This window comes from Lithobates pipiens, unplaced genomic scaffold (genome assembly GCF_037356315.1).
Source record: "Lithobates pipiens isolate NorthernLeopardFrog02 unplaced genomic scaffold, aLitPip1_a1.2 Scaffold_18, whole genome shotgun sequence".
Lineage (NCBI taxonomy): Eukaryota > Metazoa > Chordata > Amphibia > Anura > Ranidae > Lithobates > Lithobates pipiens.
This window is the reverse complement of record NW_027507758.1, coordinates 40,192,613-40,209,791: the sequence shown is the minus strand read 5'-3', so window position 1 is coordinate 40,209,791 and position 17,179 is coordinate 40,192,613. Positions and strand designations below refer to the sequence as shown.

Below are 17,179 nucleotides of genomic sequence, written 5' to 3'. Positions count from 1 at the left end.
ACATAGAATGTATGAAGGTAAAAAAACTTAAAGCGGGATTCCACCCTAAAGTGGAACCTCCGCTGATCGGATCCCTCCCCCCTCCGGTGTCACAATTGACACCTTTCAGGGGGGAGGGGGGTGGAGATACCTGTCAAAGACAGGTATTTACACCCACTTCCGGCCATTTCCTGCCCTGCCGCGCTGTCTGCTGGGACACACACGGGTCCCAGTGACAGCGTGGAGATTTCCTATTGTGCGGCGCGACTCGTGCATGCGCAGTAGGGAACCGGGAAGTGAAGCCGATTCGCTTCACTTCCTGATTCCCTCACCTAGAATGGTGGCGGCAGCAGCCGAGAGCCGAGCGATCGATCGGCCTCGGCTGCCGGCATCGCTGGAACCCGGGACAGGTGAGTGTCCATTTATTAAAAAAGTCAGCAGCTGTAGTATTTATAGCTGCTGGCTTTTAATATTTTTCTTTTTTTTTTTGGTGGAATCCCTCTTTAAGCCTTTACAACCACGTTAATCTGGTAATACACGGTCTTGCGTGGATATTGTATTCTGACAGCAGCTGAAGCTGATTGGCTGCAGCCGCTGATCAATGGAAAATCTTCCAACATGCCCCTTCAACGGAAGTCCAATTAAACAATCCACTTCTGTTGAGCAGGGACACATTTGGATCTTTTATATCGCTATAAGGGTCAAAAGGTTGCTTTACTAAAAGTGTTCCACTCTTTACACTGCAGCGTCTAATCTTCAACTTGATGCCCACTCTGTATTCCACCCAGTCAGCTAAACCAATTGCTTATCATTGTATGTCAATCTAGGTTTTTGTGAGCACAATGAAAAATAACTTGCGTAAGATAAAATATAATACAATCTATAAAAATCCACTGAAAAAAAAAAAGCTCAGATCCAAGTTTCGGCATTTCAGGCCCCTGATGACATTGGAGTTGCCAAATGCTTGGGTGAAGGCGATGTCAACACATTTCTGCATGCTATTGCTAGGAGTAGCACTTTAGCAACCCTTTCTCTTACCAATGTTTACATAAACCATCACCAAATATGAGCTGAACCACTCTCTGCTGCATAATTGATCAAAAAAAACTTTGGCTCTAAAGTCTCTCCTCTACCGAAGACCATGGGTGGCCTCTAGTACAACATCCCACATCTCAGACACTTATGCCTTTCCTTCAGTAAAAATGTTACCGATTTTCTGTAGTGGGAATGTCGGCTTTGAGGGTTTTGCTGTTTACAGAAAAAGTCAAAAACGTTGGACGTAAATGCCAAGCCTTGCTCTGTGTATTCAGTCCATCAGTTTTGGTCATTGACACAGCTCATCCTATTAAAGGATCAGTAGGAAGTAGGTGGACAAAAGTGATCTGGTCTGAGCTAAGCCAATCAAAATAAGTTTGAAGTTAGCTTAAAAGCTCAGGTTCTGTATCTTTGTGATCATCTGGTCATATGTTGTTTCCGTGACAATGGCTTATGCTTTTTTATTTATTATTCGTTGAGGGCTACAGGAATTGCAGAAATTCCTAAACTGTCGGGTTGTACTCCCACCTTGGACTTCTTTTCCTTGGCTCTGCTCCAGACTTTACATAAACTCAATATTTTTGCTAGCCCTTAACTTTCAACCTGGCCGTATAACAAGCATATGCGTCGGCACAGGGCGAGGGCCTTATCAATGGCTATACGTACACCTACAACTCTTATTGCATGCTCTCAGCCCAGTGACTGAGTTGTCATTGACCATTTCCAGCCACTGTTCACTGGTGGGGAGCTGTGCTCCCGATCCAACTGCTGGAAAAGACCGCCACAGTGGTCACATGATCAGAGTGTACTCCTCCACCACCACATTTCTGTCAGACCCCCTTAAAGGGCTGCTTCAACACGGGAGATCTGTGGAGGAAACCCCAGCCTTCATTAACTTCTACAGTAGTACCTTTATAGTCCACTAGAGTCTACACCCCGTTAAGGCTACAGATTCCAAATCCAGAAGCCCTCTGTTTTATCTACTAAGCCTTCTGCATAAAAGTACACTCCCAGTTTTGCAGGTGGGGACTTGTTTGTTCATCCTAGTAGATCCCTTGGTAATTTATTTACTTGATGCTTCAGCTGTCCCCTTTTTTAGCTTCCACTCTAAACCTCAATCTGATCCCCTTACTCATTCTTCTAGTTTTACTGTACCCTATTGTGCATCCTTTTTGTTTTGGGTTCCCTGTACCCTTGGATCTCTGATTCCTACTCTGATAGGAGCCTGTCCTTAAGAATGATATCCCACTCAAACTCGCACTCCTTCTCGCAGAGGTGTCCTTTGCCGTCACAGGTAAGTGTATCCCTTGTGGTTTATTCTCTGGCATCCCGAGATATGAATTCACTACTTTGCCCAAGTGATCTTGGGCCATCTTCGGGTGGGAACTGCAAGGCTCAGATGTTGGAGTCCACTCTCTGATGATCTTGACCCCCCTATCCTGATGTGTAGCAGATGTTTCACACCTTCAGTGTTTGTGGGATTGTGGGGGGGGGAATTGTCCCCCCCCCCCCCATGATCCTCCCTTCTCGTGCAATCCTGCCAGACCTAATTATTGAAAGAGATCCTTTTCTGTGATCAAGCTGAGGAAGTCTCCTTAGATAGCTCATTCTCCCTATTCTCTATTGGATGAATATTCCTAATACTGAGACTAGAATTCCTACTCCTTGCTGCTTTAACAGAGGAGTCTGTCCTTTTAGAGCGGTAGGCTGGATGTTTGCTAGAATTGTGTATTTTATAACTGGTTAGGCAGGCTTGCACTGTGGTTACCACACCCCCTAAAAAAAAAAACACCTGTGGTGTGGGTGTTGGAACGACTCCTTGTCTTGTAAACCTGATGCGCTTGTAAGCCAGTTTGTGGTTTAATATATCCGAATCCCAGCCTACCGTTTTCACACAGACATTGTTGATCACCCAACCCACTCCTTAACAAGGAACTTAGAGATTTTACGCAAGTACAGAAAAATTTAAGTCCATTGAGGGACACGGGTTCTGCCCTCCTGCGGTGTTGGCTCTATTACTGCTTTCTTACTAAAATGAAGCATTTAGTGTTTTGAAAGCGGAGCTATACAGGGCTGGCTTACATTGTAACTCCACGTGTCTAACCAACTCAATTCTGGGCATTTTGACCCCCTTCCTGCCCAAACCATTTTTCAGCTTTCAGCGCTGTCACACTTTGATTAACAATTTCACGGTCATGCTACACTGTACCGTGATATTTTCTATAATTTTCTTCACACAAATGGAGGTTTATTTTGGTGTTGTGTTTTTTTTATTTATTTTTTAACCACTTGCTTACTGGGCACTTAAACCCCCCTCAGTCCCAGACCAATTTTCAGCTTTCAGCGCTGATGTACTTTGAATGACAATTACGCGGTCATACAACACTGTACCCAAATGACATTTTTTATCATTTTTTCCCCACAAATAGAGCTTTCTTTTGGTGGTATTTAATTACAGCTCGGAGTTTTATTTTTTGCTAAACAAACAAAGATGCAAAAAAAAAAAAAAAAAAAAATGTTTAATAGTTTGTTATAAAATTTTGCAAACGGGTAATTTTTCTCCTTCATTGAAGTGCACTGATGAGGCGGCACTGATAGGCTGCACTGATGGGCTGCATTGGTGGGCACTAATAGGCACAGATAAGGCGGCACCGATGGGCACAGATAAGGCGGCACTGATGGGCAAAGATGGGCACAGATAAGGTGGCATGTATGGGTACTGATGGGTACCTCTGATAGGTGGCTCTGATAGGTGGCTCTGATAGGTGGCTCTGATAGGTGGCTCTGATAGGTGGCTCTGATAGGTGGCTCTGATAGGTGGCTCTGATAGGTGGCTCTGATAGGTGGCTCTGATAGGTGGCTCTGATAGGTGGCTCTGATAGGTGGCTCTGATAGGTGGCTCTGATAGGTGGCTCTGATAGGTGGCTCTGATAGGTGGCTCTGATAGGTGGCTCTGATAGGTGGCTCTGATAGGTGGCTCTGATGGGCGGCACTGCTGGGCACTGGTAGATGACACTGATGGGCAAGGATATGTGGCACTGGGGTGCAGTACCTTTTTGTTGAGGCAGATTGTGGGCACTGCTGGGTGGCACTGTGGGCACTGCTGGGTGGCACTGTGGGCACTGACGGGGGGGCCCTTTATTTTTTCTATTGTGGCACTGGCAGGGGGCAGGTGGGCACTGGCAGGGGGAAGGTGGTCACTAACGGGGCTGGCCATGATCGGGACTGATGTCCCGATCACGGCCGCCGGCGATCGGCTTTTTTTTTTTTTCTCCTCGCGCTGTCAGCGCGAGGAGGAATAATAGCCGATTACCGGCTCCGTTATATCACATGATCAGCTGTCATTGGCTGACAGCTGATCATGTGATAAGGGGTCGGGATCGACCCCTTGCACGGATCGGTGATCAGGCGAGTCTCGTAGACTCGCCGATCACAGGGCGCGCAGGGCACTCGTGCACGGGACTACGTCTATTGACGTCGTCCCGGAAAAGAAGATCCGCGCTATAGCCGTCATTTGGCTATAGCGCGGATCTCAAGTGGTTAATCACTGCTGGGTTTTATTTTGAACTATAAAAAAAAAGTTTTTCTTTCAGTCAGTAAATTTTGTAAATCAGTAATGTTTCACTGATGGGCACTGACATCATTAATGGGCACTGATTGCTGGCACTGCTCGAGCTTTATTGTAATCAGATTACCTGTCTTGCTGTCCCCTGTGAGGAGATGGCTCTCCTCGCCACACTCACACTCACACTCACACTCACACTGTCAGTGTGAGCCATTTAGCGGCACGTCCGTGTTTTACATGTGACCGGTTCTGATTGGACACAGCCAATCATGTGGTTAAAGATCTGCGTCATCAGCTCTTTATAGAGATCGGGGTCAAGCTGTGTCCTAGCAACACGGCGCAGCCGCTCTGGGATGACGTCAACCCAGAAAAAATGCTGAACCGCACGGCCGTCATTTGACAGTGGGCAGGCGGCAAGTGGTTGCAAACCTCAGGCATGAAATATTAAAGCATGTCCCTCTATAGTGTGTACTTATCTCAATCCAGAGCATGAAGTGTAATGTCTATCCGCTGCCTCGTTCCTTTGCGATCAGCATGAATCCCTTCTAAAGAGCTTTCCTGATACAAAGAGAAAAAAGATGACGTGGAGGAGCTCCAGCTAGATGACACTCTGTTCCTGTGTTCCCTTTGAAGGGAAGGCGTGTCCCTTCCCTCCTATCGGCTCTCAGAACTCTCCTCACTGATGTAACTTTAGCTCTCCACCCGCTGCTTTTCAGAGCCGAGAGATCCTGTGTAAATTTTGCACTTTGAATAGATTTAGGGGGAAGACAGCTCGAGATAAACAGGTACAACTTATGTAAGAGGATTTGTTTAATCTGTGTGCTGCCTGAGGCCAGTCACTTCACTGTAATATGTAATATGTGAGCATTTTACAACCACTTTAAGAATTTCCTGCATCCCTCAGTAGACTTAAGATTTTACAGTAATTTTTTGATATGCTCAGTTGTGAATGTCCAGGCTTTTTGACAAGTCTGGATTCAAAAGAGGAACTTAAAGGGGAGTTCCAGCCTGGGGGAAAAACAAAGCCAGCAGCTAAAAAAAAAAAAAAAAAAAAATACTGTAGTAGTGTGTACTGTTTTTTAATATTATAAGGGCATTTACCTGTCCAGGGAGGCTGCGATGTCGGCACCCCAAGCCGATCTGTCTATCGGCTTCCAGTTTAGGTGTCGGTGTTCTGCCGATAACTGTCCCCCCATTGGATAGTGTCCGCCCGGTACTGCGCAGGTGCAGCGCTTGTGCAGTACAGAGGACAAGGAGACGCCCAAAGTCTCCGAAGATGAACGGCACATGAGCACTTGATAGTACCTTCTTCCCTGAGTCCCGGTTCAAGCCCCACCTTGCAAGTGGACATATGGTAGATGATGTTAAATAGCACTTGGTAAGAGGGCCCCTCGCGGGCTCGCTTCACTCGCCACGCTTGTTTTTTTATTCTAACTCTGTTCACTTGGATGGTGGGGCTTGAACCTGGACTCAGTGCGCAGGCGCCGTTCATCTTCGGAGACTTTCGGCGTCTCCTTGTCCTCCGTACTGCGCAAGCTCAGTACACGGCGGACACTATCCGATGGGGGACAGTATTCAACAAGACACCGGCATTGCAATCGTGGAAGTAACATACCTCACCACAGTGACCTACGACAGAAGTCTCAATGACAAATGCAGAAAAGGTGGCAAAAAAAGAAATGTATCCAAAAAAATGGGAGTGGCGGGGGGCTGATCAACTGTTTGAGACTGAGTTGTCTTTTTTTGCCTGGAACTCCGCTATAAAGTGGTTTTAAAGGCTGTGTGTGTGTTGGGTGTTTTTATTTTTTTGCACATTTTCTGCATTAGGGTAAAAAAAAACTTTTGTGCAGCTCTCCTCACTTCCCCTAAATACTTACCAATCTCAGTCCAGTGATGCTCCCTCTCTCCCCCTCCACACTGGGCTCAGTGGTAGCCATTTGGCTTTTACTGCTGTCAATCAAATCCAGTGAGTATGGAGTGGGGGGGGGGGGGGGTGGGACTGTGCCACACTGTGTGTGTGTGTGTGTCAATAGATGTGACTGGAGATCAAGCCTGCATGAATGCCCCCACCCCAGCAAGCCGCTTGCTAAGGAGGGTTACTCAAAGGCAAGAGGAACTGGGAGCCCCGACGGGGGAACCCCAAAAAAGGAGGATCGGATTGCTCTGTGAAAAGCTATTGCATAAAGCAAATAAGTATACAGTGGTACCTTGGATTACGAGCATAATCCGTTACAGGAGAATGCTTGTAATCCAAAGCACTCGCATATTAAAGAGCGTTTACCCATAGAAGTCAATGGAAACTAAGATGATTTGTTCTGCATTGACTCCTATTGCATGCAATACCGCATGTCGCCAGAGGTGGGGGGGGGGCCCTGGAGAGCCTCGGAATTACTCGGACAGCTTGGCTGAACTCGGAATTACTCGGAAAGGCTTGGGAACGGAGTATTTTTCTGAGTGATTTTGAGTATTTCCGATCGTCTCCGAACTGTTCCGATGTCACTAGCGCCTCCCGTACCTCTGGCCAAATGTGGTACTGCACACCCAATTAGCTTGAATTGTGCTCGTTTTGCAAGATGACACTCACAAACCGAGTCAGGATTAAAAAAATAATAATTGCTTGTCAAAAAGCGCAATAACTGCGTTACTCATTAACCAAGGATCCACTGTAGTTTGAGTGTGTGTAATATATAAAAAAAAAAGTCTGTCTCCTTTCACGATTTATATAGCGCCAACAGTTTATGCAGCACTTTACAATGTATAGGGGGGGACAACACAATTACAGTTCAATACAAAAGGTACAGGAGGGCCTTGCTCGTAGAGCTTACATTCTAAAGAGAGGGGGTGGTGGTACAAAAGGTAATAGAGATAATAATAAAATATATATATATATATATATATATATATATATATATATATATATATATCTATCTCTAATATTACAATCCCTCTAATTTCTTATATTGCCAATTATGAATAGGATAAAGTAAAAAGATGGTTAAACTCCTAACAGGGAACACGCTGACCCTTTTGCCTCTCCATATAGAGGACCCCTTTAGAACCTAAGCTGACTATTGAATCTTTTTTATTCTGCCATTGCAATCTTTTCAGTGTAGCTGCTTACAAGGCAACATTTTTGTTTGCTTGTTACATTTCCTCCATAAATGAATAGCATGGCAGGATATTGTTCGGTGTTCTCAGTCATGTGCTGTAAACTGCCATCAACCTGCAAAGTCAGTTGTGTAGCAGAAAGCTGTGTTTTTATTAAATGGCCCTTAGCATTTGAGCTTGAACTTACATTTAAGAGGTACTTTGGTTATCCCAACGTTGTGTGAATTGCAGCTGCCCTGCTTTGTCTGCTTGAAACAGAGATAAATGTTTTCTTTTGTAATATCTCAACATATTGGATTTATTCAGTGCAAAAAAATAGTTGGCAAGCTTTGCTCCATTTTGTCTGGTGCATCCCTTTAAATACTCAGAAATCGAATGCAGATTGGTTTAGGGGCGCCCTGGGAATTGTGTCCATTTCACATCTTCCAAATGTCTGTTGGAGAGGTCAGCTGAGCGGCCATATGGCTATGTATTCTTTTTGTCAGCAGGAATTGGGGAAATGCAAATGTTCTCTCAGGCAGCACCAGTTGTATTATAAGCTGTAATGTGTAGCAAGTTGGGTTACATTCATACCAGATAAATGTATAGTCTTCTCCAGTATTTGTCGGGCATGTAAAATCCATGTCATGTAAAGTCAGCCATTGATTAATACAGGAAGTTTGAAGTGTAAATTCTTAAAGTGAAAGTCCATGCAAAAAACTAAAATCCCTACATCTATAGACACCACGGATCTTGCGCAAAATTCTCTTACCCCGTAAAGAAAAGATGAGTATACAATTTTAGAAGCCGATCTCCAGCGTCGGAAGCTCTGCAGAGGACACGGCCGACAACTGCTGTGAAATGAATGGGCGGTGACGTCACCCATAGAGTTGCTATGGGGCTTCCGTTGTCATCCGTCGCCTCTGCACCCACCTCCATAGTGAAGCCAAGCGTCAGTTGGAGTGGGTCAGGTCGGCTTCCAAAAAGGTATGTATACTCATTGTGTGGTGTGTTGTGTTTTTTTTTCCTTCACAGGGATAGAGATGTTAGATCTGTGGTGTCTATAGATGCAGGGATTTTAGTTGTTGCATGGACTTTCACTTTAATTCTTTGTGGCATAGATTCAAGGTGTTGGAAACATTGCTCAGACATTTTGGTCCATAGTGATATGATGGCATCACGTAGTTGCTGCAGATTTGTCAGCTGCACATCCATGATGCAAATCTCCCATTCCGCCACATCCAAGGTGCTCTATTGGATTGAAATCTGGTGACTGTGGAGGCCATTGGAGTACAGTGGCCTCATTGTCATGTTCAAGAAACCAGTGGTGAGATGATTGGAGCTTTGTGACATGGTGCATTATTCTGCTGGAAGGCACCATCAGAAGATGGGGACACTGTAGTCATAAAGGGAGGGACATGGTCAGCAACAATACTCAGGTAGGCCGTGGCATTTAAACAATGCTCAATTGGTACTAAGGGGCCCAAAGTGTGCAAAGAAAATATCCCCCCACACCAGTACACCACCACCAGCCTGAACCGGTGATGCAAGGCAGGCTGGATCCATGCTTTCATGTTCACGCCAAATTCTGATCCTACCATCTAAATGTTGCCTGCTGTGATTGGTTACAGCGGTCACATGGTACCAGCAGTGAGCTGGTACACTGATGCAGCCAGTGACAGATTGCTCTGGGAGGACCTCCATATGATCTGGGGGGACCTCATATGGTCTGGGATTGATCTGGGGGGACCTCATATGACGGCCACCCGGACCGATGAGAAGCCGGCCTGATTTTGTTAGACTGAGCGGCAAGTTGCTAAAAAAAAAAAAAAAAAAGTATTCGTGCATCCCTAATAAAAAATAAAAATAAAAAAAGTAATATTTTTTTTCTAAATTTCCAAATAGCAGTTCAGTAATTTGGCTTTTTTTTTTTTTCTTTTGGAGCTAAATGTTAATCCCTACAGACAGCTGTATTAGTTTTAGTTTTGCCTTCAGGTGCTAAACTGCCAGCACAGTTGGGATTTGTAATCATCTCCATTTAGTGAAGATCAGCTCTTAAGCCTGCAGAGAATGTTTGTCACTAGAGAGCGAGGTCACACTGCCGCTATGTGAGCGAGTGAAAGTTAAGTCTGGTTGGAAGCCAAGATATCATCTGCCTATGGGAGTGCTTGAGATTTAGTTGGTGAGGAAAGGGAAAGATGACAAAGCAGAATCTTGAAGTATAAGGGTCACCTTTCTGTGTGTGTTTGTGTATGTATGGATATATAGATATATATATCAAAAGTATTTACACGCACATGAACTTTTAATGGCGTCTTAGTCCGTAGGGTTCAATATTGATTTGGCCCACCCTTTGCAGCCATAACAGCTTCAACTCTTCTGGGAAGGCCGTCCACAAGGTTTAGGAGATGTGTCTATGGGAATGTTTGACCATTCTTCCAGAAGTGCATTTGTGAGGTCAGGCACTGATGTTGGATGAGAAGGCCTGGCTCGCAGTCTCCTCTCTAATTCATCCCAAAGTTGTTCTGTCAGGCTGAGATCAGGACTCTGTGCAAGCCAGTCAATTTCCTCCACCCCAAATTCGCTCATCCATGTCTTAATGGACCTTGCTTTGTGCACTGGTCCAAATCATTTGGTGGAGGGGGGGGGGGGGGGAATTGGGGTGTGGGGTTGTTTTTTAGGGGTTGGGCTTGGCCCCTTCATTCCAGTGAAGGAAAATCTTAATCCATTAGCAAACTAAGACATTTTGGACCATTTCATGCTCCCAAGGTCCCTCCCCATCACCATTTTTCTCTTGGTGTCAGGAAAACTTGTGAGAAGTGATTCATGCTGATAGCAGAGGAACAAAGCATTAGACAGAAATTACACTTCTCACTGGAGTGATACAAATCCACACTATAGAGCAGTGATGGCAAACCTTGGCATCCCAGATGGAACTACATTTCCCAGGATGCTTGTGCACTCTGAAGTAGAGGAGTATCATGGGAAATGTAGTTCCAAAGCATCTGGAGTGCCAAATGCTAGGGATATGCCTTTTCATAATTCACGTCTGAGGTTTACAACCACTTTAAAATTAGTCATTCATGTAGCTATAATAGAAACTATATAAAAAAATATATATATTTATTCATGCCATGTTTACTGAATGTGTCACGAATTGCTTATCAATCGATCTAATGCCTTTCGTTGTGTTTGTTACAGAGTGATAAGATTGCATGGGTCCGGTTACGGGAATGACTCCTGACAAGAACGTCGAAACTCCCGGAGCAGAGAGAGTTGCAGGTTTGAGTCAAATTGATACAATGGGTAGCCTGCCAGAAGAGGTCGGCGCAGCCAGGCCAAAGGCCTCTGCCGTGGACTGTGGCCCAGCAGATGAAGAGTTAACAAACTTGAACTGGCTTCACGAGAGTACAAACCTGCTGAATAACTTCAGCCTTGGAAGTGAGGGACTTGCAGCCAATAATCCCTTATATGACATTGAAGGTGACAATTCACAATCAGGTTGTCGAAACACGGAGAAGTCTTCTGCCTCCTCAAAACCTCCGTATTCCTTCAGCCTACTCATTTATATGGCAATTGAGCACTCCCCTAACAAATGCCTGCCTGTGAAAGAGATATACAGCTGGATCCTAGACAGGTTCCCTTACTTTGCCACGGCACCCACCGGCTGGAAGAACTCGGTCAGACACAACCTTTCTCTAAACAAATGCTTTCAGAAAGTTGAAAGAAGTCATGGAAAGGTAAGTCATCTGGTGGTCAGCATTAAAGTTAAACTTTGGATTGTGATCAGAGCAGATATTCGAAATAGGTGACCTCTATTTGCTGACTTATTTTATTATTTTTTTTGAGTTGCTGTTTCCATTGGTGGTGGTCACAAACTTCCATTTAAATTTTTGGTAGTATTAAATGCAAAAGCAAACATATTTTTTTATTATACTGCCACTTACCAATTCTTAGATGTGTTGGCTGCATTAGATTCCTTTTTTATTTAATTTTCTTCTATTTTTCATCCGGTGATCCAGCCAGCAAGTCTGTTTAGCCAAAGCCCAAGTTTTCCATCAGAATGTATCCCTTTTACATGGATGAGACAAATCACTTAACGCTGGCAGGAATGATTAAAATAATCAGCTTTCATTTGTTTACACCCCCCCCCCCCCCCCCCCAATCCCTCTGTTCCCAACTGACACTACTACTGTCTCCTGTGCTCCTTCCTCCATAGTTGTGTCTCACTAATACAGGAGATGTGTTACTGGCCAGATCACCAGGTGAAAACAGAGGGGGGAAAAAAGCCAAAGAAAAGAAAACTGATGCAGCCACCACATCTAATGATTGGTAAGCTGCAAATATATTGCATTCTTGGTTTTGGGTTTACCCACTTGACTTCCGGAAGATTTACCCCCTTAACGATCAGGCCGTTTTTGCAATAAGGCACTGCGTTATTTTAACTGACAATTGCGCGGAGGTCCGACGCTATGCCTAAATGTAATTTATGTCATTTTTCTTCCCCCACAAATCAAGCTTTCTTTTGTTGCCATTTGCTCACCTCTGCATTTTTTTTTTTTTTTTTTTTTTTTTTTGCGCTGTTAACAAAAAAGACTAACACTTTGGGAGAAAAAAATACCGTATTTTCCGGCGTATAAGACGACCTTTTGCATGTAAAAAAATTGGCCAAAAAGCAGGGGTCGTCTTATACGCCGGGTCAGCCCCTCGGATGCCGGCTGGGTGTTCGGTAATACTGTATGTAGCTTCGGCTACAATACAGTATATACCGCTGAGCCAATCCTGGTGAGCGATGTATTCAAATGAATACAAAGCCTGCTCGGATTGGAGTAACGACCTCTGCCAATCCGAGCAGGCTTTGTATTCATTAATAGAATACATCGCTCGCCGTGATTGGCTCCAGCAAATGCAGGAAGAAGGAAGAAATCTGAAGCCTCGAAAGCCGGGTAGTCTTATACGGTAAGTACAGTTTTAAAAGCGTTTTTGTCCTGTAAGATTAGGGGGTCGTCTTATATGCCGGGTCGCCTTTATACACCGGCAAATACGGTATCTATTTTTTTAACTTTCTGCTGTAATTCATTCTTTAAAAAATGAATACCCTCTGGAGTTTCTCCCCAGGCCGCCCGTACATTTGGCTACCTGGAGAAAGAATCTGCTGAAGTTAGCCATGTAGACTTCCGTGGGACAGATGGTCCCCAGCAATCTCTGACTCTCAGAGGCCGGGGGAGACGTTATAACGTCTTGTCCGGCGTAAGTAAACCATGCCAGGGACATGGCAGGAAAGCATCAGATCGTTAATTTTTTATTATTTTTTTGGATCTGATGCTTTCCAGCCTGGAGGAGAGATGTGGGGTCTTATAGACCCCATATCTCTCCTGAAAGAGGATGCACCATTTCTATTACAAGGGATGTTTTTACATTCCTTGCAATAGGAATGAAAGTGATCAAAACAATTTTTTTTAAGGAAAAGTGTAAAAATAAAATTAACAATAAAAAAAAAAGTAAAGCACCCCCCTTGTCCCTGCAAGCTCGCACGCAGAAGAGAGTGCTACTAATCTCTGCTCATTACCTGTATAGAAGACACCTGGGAGCCAGAAATCTTGCTGATTCATAGAGGATCAAATACTGACAGGAATTGTACCAGCTGATTGGAGAAAAGCCAATGTGGTACCGATATTCAAAAAAGGGCATAGACAGACATAATCTGGGGTACTACAGGTCAGTCAGCCTAACATCAATAGTAGGTAAAATATTGGAAGGGATGATAAGGAACTATATCCAAGAATTTGCTGATAACTGTATCTTTATTAGTGATCTGCATGGCTTTACGATTGGTCTGGCAAGAACGAGCCATCTGTTAACATTCTATGAGGTAGTAAGCTGTCATCTAGATAGGGCAAGGCCTGTGGAAGGGGTGTATCTGGATTTTGCAAAAGCATTTGATACAGTTCCACATAGATGCTTAATCTACAAGCTGAGTTCTGCAGGCATAAGGTTTGTTCTTGGATAGAAAACTGATTACAGGGGCGCATCCAAAGGGTAGTGATAAATAACGTGTACTCCGGCTGCTCTGGCGTGGTAAGTGGGGTACCACAAGGTTCTGTCTTGTGACCAATTCTGTTTAATTCATAAATGATATAGAGGATGGGATAAATGGCTCAATCTCCGTTTTTGCAGATAATACAAAAATAAGCAGGGCAATAACGTCACAGCAGGATACAGAAATTTTACAGAAAGACCTGAACAAAAATAATGGGTTGGTCAACTACATGGCATATGAGGTTTAATGTGGAGAAAGGTAAAATGATCCACTTGGGGGTTAAGAACATAAACGCAAACTACTCACTAGGGGGAGAACCTCTGGGGTAATCAAGGATAGAGAAACATCTGGGGGTCCTAGTGGAAGATAGACTGAGCAATAATAGCATGCAGTCTCAAGCTGCAGCTACCAAAGCGGGATATACTCCAGAGATTAAACTATAATCCTGCCACTTTATGAAACTGGTTAGGCCACATCAGAAGTATTCTTTTAAGTTCTGGTCACCAGTCCTTGGGAAGGATGTGCTGGAGAGTCCAAAGAAGGGCAACTAAATTATAAAGGGGGATGGAGGACCTCAAATACAAGGCATGATTATAAACGCTACATTTTATTCTTGCTGGAGAAAAAATGCTTGAGAGGGGACATGATGGCAATTTGCAAATACCTCAATGGTGACTCCAGCATAGGAAAAAAAAAACTATTCAATCTCAGGGGTCACAGAGGGCCACACAATGAGATGGGAGGAGGAGTGGTTTAACCTTAAGCTGCACAGGGGGTTTTCACGGTCAGGGCGGTAAGAATATGGAACTCTCTTCCACAATTGGTGGTGGCAGCGGGACGTGTAGATATTTTTAAAAGACTTTTGGATGTGCATCTTAAAGAACACAGCATACAGGGATATGGGAAATGATTATAGACACTGACACAAGTACACCTACACAGGTTGGCCTGGATGTACTGTGTGTGTGTGTTTGTGTGGGGTTTTTTTTTTTTTATTCAGCCTTATCTACAATGTAAATATGGGGCTTATTTACTAAAACTGGAGAGTGGCTACCATTCACAGCTGCACCGGATTTGGCAACCGGCTTCTAACATCAGCTTGTTCAATTAAGCTTTGACAAAAAAAAAAGTAAGCTGGTTTCTATGCAGAGCTGCCCCAGATTTTGCACTCTCCAGTATTAATAAATCAACCTCACAGTAACTTATTTCGCTCATTAAAATACAAATCAATTTTATAATTTTTTTGAAATGCGTTTTTTTGGATATTTTTATTGTTCTGGCTTTCACTGTCAAAATAAACCTACCATTAAAATTCTAGACTGATCATTTCTTTGTCAGTGGGCAAATGTACAAAATCAGCAGGGGGTCAAATACATTTTTCCGTCATTGGACAGTGAGAACAATGAACTATTCACACTAGAACGATTCCATTTCCAGTGTGACTTTGGAGCACAACTTTCATCCGACTTTACACTCTCTGTATCAAAAGTCGAATCAAAGTAGTGCAGGCCCCCTTTCAATGTTGCTGCGACTTTCACCACTTCAGCCGAGGCAAATTTGCTCCCTTAATGACCAGGTCATTTTTTGCAATACGGCACTGCATCTCTTTAACTGATAATTGCGTGGTCGTGCAAAACAGGACCCAAACAAAACTTTTTTTTTTTTTTTTTGGTCACCTCTGCAGGTTTTATTTTTTGCACTATAAACAAAAAAAGTGTAAATTTTGGAAATTAGAATTATTTTTTTTTACTTTTTGCTATATTATCTCAAATTAAAAAACAAAACAAAAACATTTCTTCCTCGTTTTAGGCCGATATGTGTTCTTCTACATATTTTTGCTAAAAAAAACAAAAGCAAACATGACCCCTTTCACGCTAGAGGATTTTGCAGGCGCTATAGTGTTCAAAAAAAGATGCCCATTGACTCTAGTGTGAAAGCCCTCGGGCTTTCTCACTGGAGCGTTGCACTGGTAGGAAGTCAGAAAAAGTCCTGCTTGCAGCTTCTTGGGAGCAGTGATCACACCGCTCCTCCCCATTAAAATCAATGGGGCTGCGGTGGCATTTTGCAGGCGGATTCAACCCCATTTTGGCCGCTAGCGGCCGAATATCGCCGCTAAAAATAGCGGCACAGTGTGAAAAGGGTCTTGGGGTATAATGATTGCTTTGCACTAAAGTTATAGCGTCTGCAAAATAAGGGATATATTTATGGCATTTTTATTTATACTAGTAATGGCGGTGATCAGCGAGGTATTTTATTTATTTATTTTAATTTTTTTTTTTTTAAATCGGAACTACGACATTGCAGCGGCCAGATCAGACACTTGACACTTTTTTATTTATTTATTTTTTTGGGACCAGTGACATTTTGTACAGCGATAAGTGCTAAAAGTAGCCACTGATTACTGTATAAATGTCACTGGCAGGGAAGGAATTAACACTAGGGGCGATCAAGGAGTTAAATGTGTGTTTTATGGAGTTTTTCTAACTGCCTGGGGGAGGAGGGAGATCGCTGTTCCTAAGCAGTAGGAACAACAGATCAGTCTCCTCACCCCAGACAGAATGGAAATTTGTCTGTTTACATTGACAGATCGCTATCGGGTGCCCGGTAGACATTACGTTCGCTGGTCACGCGCATTGGCTCCGGCGACACACGCGCGATCTTAAAGCAGCCGACGTACAGCTACGACGGCTCCCCCAGGGGAGCCAACCTGCCGCAGTATAACTAATCGGCTACAGGAAGTCAGATCGGAATATTTTTATTTAAGTTCCAAACTGTAAAAAAAAAAAAAAATCAGTCATTGGAGCAGTGACTCCTCCCTTATCAAATAGCAAAGTCCAAGGTTTTAATGTGAAAAACTAAACCTTTTAGCGAACCCTAGTGCTCCAGGAATCTTTTGTCGTACATGAAATCTTCGTTTTTAAAACAAGCTGTTTGTTTTATTTATTGTTGTTGTTTTTGTTTTGTTTGTTTTTATTTTTGAGTTTTTGTACTGGGGTTGGATTGCCTGGTACCTCTCCTTTTTATTAGCTGTTATAAACTTGAGAAGCTTTGAAGAATTCCATATGATTCATGTTTTCTGTAAACTAAAAGTGTGTCACCTACCTGTTAAAGATAAGACTACGGAAGTTGTTACTACCAAGCTGATGGTGCGTATTAATCTCTCTATATATGGAAATGCATCTCCCAGCTGCACATACAGTCACTGTACTCTTTGCTAGTCTAGCTATAGTCTCGGATAACAGTCTGGTTTGGGTTGTCATGGCAGCACTTCCTTCTGCTGGCTCTGTTCTTCAGCTTTGAGTAATTTGAGATGAGCCTGTGTTCCTGCTAAACTAAAGGAGATCTTCCTTATATCAGCGATAAAATGCAAGAGCAGCTGTAATCTCTACAAGAAAGAGAGCCTTCTACTGGAATGTGCTGAGAGGGATAAATCTCATCTATAATTACACCCCTTCACTGTTACTGTTTGCAAA

General features: G+C 43.6%; 1 protein-coding gene across 1 annotated transcript in view; it reads left to right on the top strand.

Moving 5' to 3' along the window:
• FOXN2 (forkhead box N2) overlaps window positions 1-17,179 on the top strand; it is an 87,103-nt gene that overhangs the window by 37,265 nt on the left and 32,659 nt on the right. The window contains exon 2 of the mRNA XM_077485605.1: window positions 10,868-11,406. Within this exon, the coding sequence (XP_077341731.1) occupies window positions 10,882-11,406 (525 nt within the window). The 5' untranslated portion in view covers window positions 10,868-10,881. The remainder of the gene's footprint in view (window positions 1-10,867; window positions 11,407-17,179) is intronic.